Here is a 12570-nt window from a genome sequence, read left to right on the forward strand (position 1 = left end):
TGGATAAAACTACTGTTAAAACGTCAACTGCCTTCTTTTTAGTACTGAAATCTTTGGAGAGCACACAACTTTTCTGCCTGCGTATGCTATGTGTGTATATACATGCCGCCTTAGGAAATGCCCACAGAGCTGCATTATGCTCCATTGTTGTCATGTACATCTTCCTAATTCCTCACTCCCCCTTTCTCTCCCTGCCTCCACATAGAAATGAAAACCTTATGTAAAACTGTAATGCAAAAAAATTCTTGCTGTAATCTTAGCACTGAAGATATTACTTCAAATAATAACCACATCCTCTGTGGGTTTAATTATTGTTTTATGGTAGTTATATTGTTCTTATTTCATTAGTTTCATATAACAGTCTTCAGGAAAATATTATTAGTGAATTGTTTCAAAGATATATGTGGCTACAAAGAAAAAAAAGTAATTTTCATCTTTATTAGTTTTTCTATTTGTTCATCATTATGACATTTTTATAATAGCCAGGCTAACTGTAGTCATTTCCACCAATGTGGAAAAGGTAAAAATATGTGCAGTAAGGATTTCATCACAGTTGGAGATTTTTATTTAAAGCTTTAAATAAAGGAAGTTGCCTTTATTTTCTTGATTTTTTTCTTCCCTGCATTTCTGCTCTCACTTCTCTTTACTGTCATGCACTTTTTTTTGAAGGTCTTTGTTTTGTGGAGCAATTAAGTTATAGCAGTAATGTCCAAAATCCATCTTGATTGATATCAAAGTGGATTTTTCAGTCCTTCTTTTAGGGTTTTGATGGTAACATCAGACAACATACTATGACATTGCCCCTGCTTGCTTTCTCACGATTTCTAGTTTTATACACTTTTAGTTTGAAGTATTATCTGATGTCCTTCAATTGCATGGCTGTGGAGATAGGTCTGAATGATCAATGTTTTAGCCGTTTATCTTCCTTTCCAGCAAACCCCTGCACACCCCTATCAACGCAGCTTCCTGCACCTGGGAAACACCATCAGCAGTCCAGGGCTTGGGAGGCTTCCTCTGAGCAGACAGAAATAGTCACGAATTAATAGCAGAAGCAGAAAAGAAATAACTCTAAAAGCCTGTGCTATCCACTACCTGAATTAAGCAGCATCCAAGCAGAGATCTGGCTTTAGACAATTCCAGCTACATCTTTTTGAGCATTGAGTTCTGTATATTTAATTTTCTGGTGTTTAATGGGCTTGAGAGAAGCATTGGCAGTTACCTTAATGCACATAGTCCTTTGGTGCCATAGCAGTAGGAAAAATTGGTGGGAAATCTGTTTTACTAGTTTGTTATTTCTCCAAGTGCCAGAATGCTTTTGTTTGACAAAAAATACTCCTAAGGAGAACCTAAGATGCAGGCCATAGTAAATCATATTAAGCTCTCTATAAATAAACAGTTTAGTTCTAGTTTCTTCTCCATACTCCCAATTAGATATTGTAGTCTGTGAGCCTAAATTACCCTGTTACAGAAAATAGGTGATGTTTAAAGGTTTCTACATTATCAAGCAGCAAGCCCAGCTAGGTGAATAGCACTTAACGACTGTTTCAGGTTACAAACTGATATTTCTTCTCTATTTTGACACTTCAGGGGTTCAAGTTAAAAGATGCTCTCTCCTCTTACATAAAACTGTTAGCCTCTGAAGTTCTTGTTCAAGTCAGTACTTTTTTTTTTCTTATCACAGAGGGAAACAGCCCTAACAGTTACAAAATTTAACACATAACAAACAAATCTTGGTGTTGCTAGGCACTACTTTGTGCCTGTGGCTAATTTCTCACTCTGGAAATGTTTTTGATTACATTTTTTTTAACTTACTATGCAGTTTGGGATTTTTTGTGTGTGTTAAATCAGTATTAATCCATGAGTTTTTTCCTCTCCTCCCCCCCTTATTTTTAGGTCATTGGAATCTTGGATGTGTTCACACCAGATGTAACGCTGGAGAAGTTCAATGACTTGTAAGTTCTGAGTTGGTTGGGTTTGGGAGCAGGGCATTGCTGCTTGTGTGGGAGGAAAGGTTGTTGCTTTTTAAAATGGAGAATCCCAAAATTTTAGCTTCATGGATTATGGATTTTTTTTTTCTGAATTTCATCTTAATATAACTCTTATGTGCAACTTCAGAATTGGTCTGTCAGGTTCTCAGGTTGTCATTAGAACCAGTTACCTATCTGCTAGTTCAACGCTATGATGACTGAGAGATACATAACGTTGCATGAATGTCTTAGTTTTCTGTGTGTGTGTCTTTGAAATATCACAGGGCTCACGGTTATTTTCTTTCTAACTAGTTGAGAGTCTGCACTCTTCTGATAACTGGCAACTTTCCATAATCAGTGACAGGGTCAGGCAATACCTCTTAAGGACAATCAAAATGGATAAAAACAGAAACTCAGAGGGCAGGGGGATGATGATGGAATTGTTTGGTAAATTCAATTATCTGTAATTTAATATTGTCACTAAAATGTAGCATACAATTATGCTTCAATTTATTTGGGAAACTAAAGTTATTCTGTTGGGGTTTTTTCATTCCTTTTTTTTTTTTTAAGCTACCTTGTCATGCCATTTATGGGCACAGACTTGAGTAAGATAATGAAGCATGAGAAACTAACTGAAGACCGAATCCAGTTCCTGGTATATCAGATGTTGAAAGGCTTAAAGGTTTGTCACTTTCACTATTATTTTGATTTCACAACCTTTTTTCCTAGTAAACCATTATGGAGAATTCTAAATACTTGTAATTTGATAGTAGGATAAAATTTATCTCAGCTTGTATGGTGAAAGTGATGGCACTCTACACAGCAGTTTTTTTGTGATAATAAATGTAATCTGCTTTTTTTTGGTCATATTTGAGTATACCAGAAAGTCCCTGCTGTGGTTTTTCACAGAATCACAGAATCACGGAATCGCTCGGTTGGAAAAGACCTCCGAGATCATCACGTCCAACCGCTCCTGTCTACCCCCTAAACCATATCCCTAAGTACCTTGTCTACCCACTCTTTAAATACATCCAGGGATGGTGACTCCACCACCTCCCTGGGCAGCCTGTTCCAGCCTCTGACAACCCTCTCAGTAAAGAACTTCCTCCTTATCTCTAACCTGAACCTCCCTTGGCACAGCTTGGTGCCATTTCCCCTTGTTCTGTCCTCCATCACCTGGGAGAAAAGACCAGCACCCACCTCTCTACAACCTCCCTTTAGGTAGTTGTAGGTGGTGATGAGGTCTCCCCTCAGCCTTCTCTTCTCCAGGCTAAACAACCCTAGTTCCCTCAGCCGCTCCTCATAAGGCTTGTTCTCCAGACCCCTCACCATCCTTGTGGCTCTTCTCTGAACACGCTCTAGAATCTCAACATCCTTCTTATAGTGAGGGCCCCAGAACTGAACACAGTCCTCGAGGTGCGGCCTCACCAGTGCGTTCTTGCCAGTAGCGGATTGTGGTGCTGCTCTGCCACACCTCTGACTGTGGCTACTTGGAGAGTGTGGAGACTAAGGATGAAACCACTGTTGAGCTCAGAGGCAGAGCCCCCCTTGACTTGAGCCCTCAGCAATGTCATCAGCTTCACATTTCTCTAAGTTGGAAATGTTTCCGTGGCTCACCAGTACTGATCTGACACACTGTTGCTAAGGCGCTCTGCACCTAACTTGCTCTAAGTGTATCTTTCTATGCTCCTCTAAGGAACATATATATAGATATATACATAGGTATGTATGTATGTACATGTATATATGTGTGTACATATTGGATTGGGGGGGTGTGTATGTGTATGTATGTATTTATACCATATCTATATGTATGGCATAGTTGTACCTTACATATCTATCAACTTGTAGGTGTGGGATTTTGGGGTGAAAGTCTGACCCCGAGAGGGACTTTGAGGCCTGTTGACTCCAGGGCTGTATGTTTTTCTTCCTCATCTTTCTGCTAAATACTGTTTATTTTTGCTACTACTTTTTTCCTTTATTTGGCTTTAAAAATGGCCTGTGATTATTTAAGTTTGTATCTTACAACACAAAAAGAAGATACTCTTTAAGCTCCCTGTTCATCTATAACCTATATTAGTGATGTGAAAATGCCACTCATTCCAGATTGGTACTAGAGTTGTTAAATTAGTGTTTGCTTTTCGGGTGTATGCAGGTGTTGATTACCAAAAGGCTGCTACGACTTTATTATTTTTTCTCTTTTGGTGACACAATTCCAAGAGAAGAGAAACCTTGCCCTAGCTCTGCAGGCTTCAGCCAGGCTCTCCTGCAGTGATGGCCGTTTAATTCTCTTTGCTGCTCTGGAGATGCTTGTTATAAGGAGGCCATGGAACAGCATTGTCTGGAATTGAATGTTGATCCTTTGCTGCTGCTTGCACTGTACAGTTTTGAGTTTATGGTCCTGTGCCTTCTCTCTGTGCTCCTATATAGAGATAGGTGGAGTCTGCATTGAGAGGTGTGTTGCATAGGGATGTGCTTGTGCAGTGGAAATACAGAACTGGTTTTGGTACAGGAAGGTCTGGCACATCCATCAGGATGCTGATTCTTCCAAATCTATATTTGCATTGCCAAACATTATTAAAAATAAATAATATTACAGGACAGCATGCTGTTCCTGAACAAGAAAATCAGGGACAGCGATCCCTTTGTCTGTCAGTACTGAACAGATACAGAAGGGCAAGTAAATTGTTTTACTCCTATCACAAACTTAGTAAAATATACTTTGTTGTTGAGTCCTGCATTATTCATTTCTCTTTGACCCTACCTTGGATTTTGTGTTTTTCATTTAGCAGATTTTCACTGACGTAGCCTCTTACATATGCTAAGTGATTATCCTTTTCATTCTACACTTGTGCATTTAAATGCTGTAATTCCTGTTTTACAAATCTAGAAACTAAAGCCAGGTTTGGGGAAATTGGCTTTATTTAAACTAGAGGGAATTCACCTCTAATCTGGGCTTTGAATGTGGAGTTATTATTTCAGTTTTGTGTTTGGTTCCCTAACTACAAAGCTATGTCCTAATAAATGTTTTCTCAAGGACCATATAAGTGTGGTGGTCTGTTTAGTTCCAGGTAACTGCCTGGGAAACAGATTTCCAGCAGAGGCATGCTATTCACCAGAGATGAAAAGCATCATTAGGGCTAATTTTACAGGCAAGCAATATATGAACTGTAAAAAATTAGCTTGAGTTGTGTGTAGTGAAAAGGATGAATAATGAATTTAATTCCAGTCGAGTAGCTTAGAAACATATTTTGGTCTAAATGGCCTAGATAAACTCATGGAGGCCAACACAGTGGAGTTTGTGGGCTCCAATGGTTGACGCTGAAGTCTGTTGGATCAGTAAATGTGGAAGGCAAGCACAGCAGCTGTGCATGGTTGACATACATGAAGAAAACAGAGCAGGAATTCAAGAGGATGTACTGGGTTTGTGTGGCAGGGTTTGCTAGTGGGGGGCTGCAAGGGTGACTGCTGTGAGAAGACACCAGAATCTGCTCCCATGCTGGACAGAGCTGGTTCTAGCTAGCTCCAAGATGGACCCACCACTGGCTAAACCTGAGCCCATCAGCAATGTTCATGGCACTTCTGTGGTAACAGATTTAAGGAGGGCTAAAAAAGCTGCACAGCAGCTGTGAGAGAGGAGTCAGAAAACGTGAGAGAAACAGCTCTGTGGACACCAAGGTCAGTGAGGAAAGAGGAGAAGGAGGTGCTCCAGGTGCCAGAACTGTCAGCCCACGGTGAAGATTTTGATGGTGCACATTGCTCCCTTGCAAGCTGTGGAGGACCACGTCAGAGCACATATCCACCCTGCAGCCCATGGAGGACCCCATGCTGGAGCACATGGATGTGTCCTGAATGAAGCTGCACCCATTGGAGAGTCCACCCTGGAGCAGGCACCTGGCAGGCTTTGTGGCAAGACCTGTGAATATCAGGAGAAAATAACAGCAGAGACAACTCATAATGAACTGACCACAATCCCCATTCCCTGTCTCTCTGCACCACTCAGGGGGAGGATAGAAGAGTCAGGAGTGAAGTTGAGCCTAGGGTGGGAGGAAGATGGTTTTAGTTTTGGTTTTGAACTATCCTGTTCTGTTATTAATTGGCAATAAATTAAATGAATTTTCCAAGTCAAGTTTGTTTTGCCTGTGTTGGTAACTGGTAAGTGATTTCCCTGTCCTTGACTCTACCCATGAGGTTTTCCATTTTATTTTCTCAGCCCTGTCCTGCTGAGGAGGGAGAATGAGAGAGCAGCTTGGTGGGCACCTGGTGCCAGCCAAGGTCAACCCACCACAGAGGAAAAGAGCAGGAAGTTCTTGGTGTAAGCTGCTGTTGTCAAGATTTCATAAAAACGAGGGCAGTTCTCATTCCAGTTGCAAGGCAACCAGCAGGGATGCTGAGATAGTCTTAATAAATTGCTATTTCTGGTCTCTGTAACTGTGTTAGATCTTCTATAAGAAGTGGTTCACCTGAATATTTCGTTTCTTTCCCCACATTTTTGAAGAGCATAACTGTACTTACCTCAAAATTACCAGCAGGAAATAAGACATTTTTCAGCTACTGGATGTTGATGTTCTGTCATTTCCTATTACAAAGCAAACATTTGAGAACAGTCTTTACTATATCTGTTCCATTAAATTTTTGATTCTTCTTGAACCAATTCATCCAGCCACAATAATACACCTGGTTGGAAATATCTTTAAGAAATAGGGTGGTCTAGTGCTTGAGGGACATTCTTGCAGCCCTGCCCATGCTAGGAGGTGAGTTAAGATGAAAGCAATATTGGTAGCATACAGAGAAAAAAGAAAACGGGTCAGTAATTATTCTCTTGTTTTACAGATATCAGTAAGTTAACTGTTTAAGAAAGGATATGCAAAGTTTTGCATTAAAATCTTGTGCTTTTTAAGATCCTCTGTATCTGGATTAAAGGCAACCTGTCTGTGTTTACTTAGGTTGCTTTTTTGGCAGGGTGAGGTTGAATTAAGCATACACTTATTTGAGGCATTGTGAAGGAAAAATACTTTGCAACGCCTGTGAAGGAGGAAAATGCCAGTCTGTAGATCTTTGTTGTAAAACTCAATGTCCCAAGCTTAGCTTCTCATTTCTATAATACATATTAATTTTTTTGCACCTTTTACCTTTGATAAGCTCTATTTTGGGGGCGAGAGGGGGTGTTGGTATTTAAGATGTTACCTGCAATATGCATTTGTCCTTTGTGTAAAGTTCATAGGCACTTTATGGTATCTGTATTTATGTCTGATCAAAGGCAAGAAGGCTGCTCATCATTTTTGTCACATTGCGTACTTGTATCGTGACAACCTTTTTACACGTGGCAGTTAAATGCTTGTAGAAAACCTCTGCACGAGTGATGTACTGTGAAGGGATAAGAGAGATTTTTGCAGAGGCCCCAAGTCAGTTCCTTGCAGGCTTGGTTTCTGCGTTCTACCTGTAGACTGGCTCTAGATTTCTTGCATACCAAAATGCTCAACAGGCTTGATTTTAAAAACATCTATAAACTGAGGTCACCAGAAAGTTCATACTGAGTTCAGGAAGATTTGTATCAAGCCCTCAGGTCTTTGCTCTGCAAGTCTATACACAGTCCTTGTTTGTTTGTTAGCTTCTCTTGCCATTTTGCTGTCTTCTTTCTATAGAGAATGAAATATTCATTTCCTTTCTTTGGTGAGCCTTGTAATTTATCAGAATTTAACTTTATCTGTTGGAGGAAAAAAACAATGAGATTTGACACCACTTAAAAACTATGACGTGCCTCTCCTTGTCTGTTTCCTGCTCGAGCTTTAGTCTGGCATTAAATTTTATTTAAGTGTGAGCTTGCAACTTGGAAGAGCTTTCATCATTTTTTTGTTTGACAGAAAATCTGTGTATTGTCAAAGCATACAGAAGGCAAGCTGAGCATAAATGTCTTTATGTAGGTGGAAAGGGGCTGGAGCTTTCAGTGTTGGGTCCCTCTCCTGCAGGAGTGCTGGATGCATTCCTGTTCATGGAGGTGTGGGGAGGTGGGTCGTGGTCCTGTTTCTTTATTTGTACAGCATTTGAGAATGTACAGATAGCTCTTGGGCTGTACAAACACCTGTTCATGCTTCTTTTGCCATACTCATGGTAATATTTACCTGCCCTAGTTCTCTCCTTTTGTTGTCTCTATTTACTGTCTTTAGTTCATATTTATGTTGATCTTTCTGCTCTTCTGCTTTCCCTTCCCCCATCACCCATTTCCTCTTCAGTTTTTCCTTCCCTGCCAAGTCACTCCTCATTTTCATTTTGCATGCTGCCTAGAATACTTCCTTCTATTTTCTAATTCCCTCTTGATTAGCTTTTTCTTTCGTGTAGAGATTGCATATACAGACAAGAATGCTTAGAATTTTGACAACTGTTGGAGAGCTTCCTAGCGCAATCTGAAGTTTGTAGTCAAAGATTTATGCACGCTACCAAAAATTGTCTTTAGGAAAATGCACAGAGCTCCTGTGCTCCAAGGCGCTTTGCTTATGTTAACTGGGTTCTTGAAATCAAATATTGTTCAGGTGAAGTGGTAATAACATTGTGAAGGATGCGTCTGCTCTGGTCTGAATGTTTCCCATGTTAAGAATGAAAAATCTGTCAATAAATGGATAATTTAGTGAGTCGAATTGATAAGAATAGGATCCCATTTCAGAAGGTTATTGAACCAAAATGGAAAGTTTTCGAAACTAAGAGTGGCGTAGTTCCAATGCTGCTACCTGCCAGGAGATAATAAAATGCAGTTAAAAAAACACTTCTATTGTTAAAGAAACACTGCAGCAAAACACCAGTATTTCAGCTTACAGAATGGCTGATGTGTACAGTAGCACCAGTAATAGGTGCTATTTCATGTAATGTCAGTACTGTTGTATTAAGAGAAGTGTTTAGAAAATATAGGAGTTCTCCCCAAAGTGTTAACATGATTTTGATGCTGTGAACGCTCATAAAATCTTCAGTGGAGTGAGAACGCCAGCGAAACCATGCTCTTGCCCCAAGACAAGTGAGATTTTCTTCAGCTAAAACTCTGAAGGGTGCAGTCCTTTTAGTTCCTGTTTCTACATGTTACATTCTTAGGTGCAGAAATTCCTGGGTCTGTCAGTTATTTCCTTTCTGTGTACAGTCATACCAGCAAAAATAGCCTATAGAATGTTTTAAGCATCTGCTCTGGAAAATCAAGTAGCTTCAGTAAGAAGACACTGAAATGATTTAGAATGCAAGTAATCGTTGTGGAGTCTTTGATCAAGATGGGTATTGGCAGAAGACAACTTTTTCTTCATGTATTGGAAGTCTGACTACTTATAGATATATTTCTTAAAAGTAAAAAAAAAAAAAAAAGCACATATATGCACTCTCTGGTCTCCATGTAAAAATGACAAACTTTGTCTTTCTGTATCTTGTTCCTCCCATCCTGATCCATCTCATGCACATCCATGACACATACAGCATTTTGTAGTTCTTTGTTTGCTGCAGTGGTTTTGTAGCCTATGTTCTGGGGAACAGCCCTGCACCCTCAGCCCCTTGTGTCTGCCCCAGGAAATCCTGTGAAGCGCTTTGGCATTTCCTACGGATTATGTTAAACCTTGCCTAATCTGCAAGCAATGTGCAGCAGGAACTGGTGAACTGCAAATGCCGAGACCTGCATGGGCTCGGGCATGGTGGTCAGCAGTGCACCCATGCGGCAGCGGAGCCCTACCACCATAGGAACCGGATAGGTAAAGTTGTAACCATGTGGTTAAGTGAAGTGATTTTTTTTTTTTCCCCTCTATGCAGAACCTATGAGCCCACATCTGGAGCACTGTGTCAGGTGTAGGAGAGGAAAAAGTAGATGACAGAGATTTTGGTTTTGTTCAGTCACTGCCTTAAAAGGTTGGTGCCTTAAATCCAGATCTTGTGCTGCTTAGGTTTATGGGTTCATAAGTTCAGAAACTTTATGGGTTTATAAGTTCAGAAACTTATGTCTGAAATGCACACTGGATCTCTGGGGAAGTTCACTTTGATCTGTAGCTTTGCTTTCTTTTGCCTGGTGCCCTTATCAGGTGAACAATGAGGATCCTTTTGCAGAGGGACTGTTGCATGTACAAGGTTAATTGCTCATCTTTCATGGCTGCTGGGGAAGCAGACAGTGGTTACTGAGGCTATGGCTGCTTGGCAGTCACTCTGCAAGGGTCTGTGCTTCCATGTGTCTCTGTGATGCCGTGCTGACTGTCCCTGGTTGGTCTTTCCTGACTCTGACAGCTGGTTCCCAGTAACTCTTTTCCCAGTTATTGTCCCATTCTTCAGGGTAGAATAGAATGAAAACTCCAGGTGAAGCTAGTGAGATTCATATCTCATCCATCTTTTCTGGGGACTTTTAAAGAAACTTTTATTTTTCTCATGTTGCTTAGTGTCAGCAGTATGTGCTTCCATCAGTAGTTTGGTCTGTGGGGTTTTCAGATTAGTTCCCCGCACCTGAAGTGAACAGTACCAACATGTCCCAGGCCACTCTTAGAAAGCACATCCTCATTTCACAACTTTCTGCATTTCAGCCCTTGCAAAAGAGATGCCTGTGCCTGAACTGGGTACTAGAGGCTCCCTTTATTCTCCATTATGAAAATAGTCTCTTCTAGGGCATCGTTCAGCTGGTCAGAGGAACTGCGTACCTCAGTGGGTAGTGTTTGGTGACAGTCACAGGTGCAGACTTCTGTATTTGGTCAGGTATCTTCCCAAAAGTACTAATCCTACATGTCCGGTTACTAGGTTTGACTTTTGTGAGCCCTTACATAGGTCACTGGAATGGTGGTGAAAATGTTCAGGTAAAGGAGAATGTCTTGTAACACAACCTCCCCGTGTTTCACTGAGGAAGTAATGAAGTATGTAGCAAGACTTCTCAGCTGAGACCTTGACTGGCCTTCATCCCTGTCTTAAGTGATCTCTTAAAATTCGGTGCCACTGGAGTGTGGGAATCTGAACTATGATGACACACCAGAGGCATTTATTGCAAGAGAGGATTTCAGATATAGAAAATAGCAGGACTTATTTTGATATATACATACATACATACATACATATATATATATATCTAGCAATGCCAAAACTTAACTGGAAACAGGATTTTATGTATGGGAAGAATTAGAAAAAACTATGATCTGTTGCAGTGGTCAAACTGATTTACTGGTTTCTCATTACTGGGGGGAGGGATAGGGCAAAATAGTTTAATTATCTGAACTTTAAAAACATAGTGAAAAATATCTTCTGTGCAACAAATAAACATTCTCTAATTTCAGATTACTTTAGCACCATGAAAAAGTACTTTCACCCCTTGTCCTAGGCAAATTCTTAAAGTCAGGACCACATTAACTAAAAAAATACTTTCTCTTTTTACAGTATATTCACTCATCAGGCATAATTCACAGGGTAAGTGGAAACAATATAAGATGTATCTATTTTCTGATTATGTGAGTTGTGCTTGTTCCATAAGCATGCTCATAAATATGCCTGAAATTCTGTTTGCAGTGTCTTGATAGTGTGTGATGATGCCTGTGGTTTCTAGTTCAATGGGAACAAAAGGTGGTATGGTTACACCAGTGTAAGCTGGGCACTCAAGTTGCATTGAATACAGCTTAGATTTGCATTTCTTAAATTGCTTTTGAAGTTGAGTTGTCAGTCAGTGCAAGCACAGATAGTATCTAAATTGAGATAAGAGTTTTGTTGGGTGTTGGTTTTGGTTTTTTTAAATTAAGATTAAACTTTTAAAAATAGTGCTTAGATGTTGTTTAAACATCATGGTAATGTTGAAAATTGGAGGCGGGAGGGATGAAAACATAGAAACTGACAAAAATTGTCCAGAATTTTAGAGCCTTGAAAACCTTTTTTTTTTTGTTCTGAGAGAAGTTAAGCATCTGATGCTTTTTGAATCCCCACTGTGTCTAAAGTCCTCTTAAAATCACTGTCAATGATGCCCTCGTGGTACCAAGCAGCATAACTTCTCCCAAAACTGCATCAAAACAGTAGAAACTGGCCATTTGTTAGAAAGTATCAGGACCACCACAGAAAGTGCACATCGTATAGTAGCTTTAAGCTGGACATGGAAACTACACAAACTGCCAACATAATGTAATAACTTGATGACTTTTTTTCTATAACTGCTGTGATCACGGTCTAAATTTACAGTTGCTTAGACTTTTTCTAAGTTCCCTCTTGATGGCTCTTGAGCTTCTTGGTTTTGTTACAGTTCTTTGCACCAATTTGTTTATCTTCAAAGCCCCTCTGATCTTAAAACATATTCGTATAAAACAGCTGGATGCCTGTTAAAAAGTTCAGAGAGAAGATTCCTCTAAACATCTTGTGCTAAAGTGTGACAAAGGCTTGAAAAAGCTGAAGGAAAATTTATTTCTGATTTTTTTCTTTCTCTTTATAACTGTGAATGTCTGAGCCACTGACATTGCAAAATGTTCTTAGTCATTGCCAGTGCTCTTCCCTTTGCCGCTGAACTTAGAAGTACAACTTTGGAAGATCATTAGACATCTCTACAATAGCTGAAGAGGCTTAAGGGATTTTTTTTTTTCATGTTGCAGTCTTCAGTTGACTTCATTAGGAAATTGATTTTCCCATGGAAGAG

General features: G+C 40.0%; 1 protein-coding gene across 1 annotated transcript in view; it reads left to right on the forward strand.

Annotated features, from left to right (window-relative positions):
• LOC104537662 (mitogen-activated protein kinase 12-like) overlaps positions 1-11407 on the forward strand; it is a gene marked incomplete at both ends in the record, with an annotated part of 18885 nt that extends 7478 nt beyond the window's left edge. The window contains 3 exons of the mRNA XM_010180608.1: positions 1894-1952; positions 2538-2649; positions 11337-11407. Coding sequence (XP_010178910.1) covers positions 1894-1952; positions 2538-2649; positions 11337-11407 — 242 coding nt within the window. The remainder of the gene's footprint in view (positions 1-1893; positions 1953-2537; positions 2650-11336) is intronic.
• Between the last annotated feature and the right edge of the window lie 1163 nt (positions 11408-12570).

The sequence above is a fragment of the Mesitornis unicolor genome, unplaced genomic scaffold (assembly GCF_000695765.1).
Source record: "Mesitornis unicolor isolate BGI_N332 unplaced genomic scaffold, ASM69576v1 scaffold29733, whole genome shotgun sequence".
NCBI lineage: Eukaryota > Metazoa > Chordata > Aves > Mesitornithiformes > Mesitornithidae > Mesitornis > Mesitornis unicolor.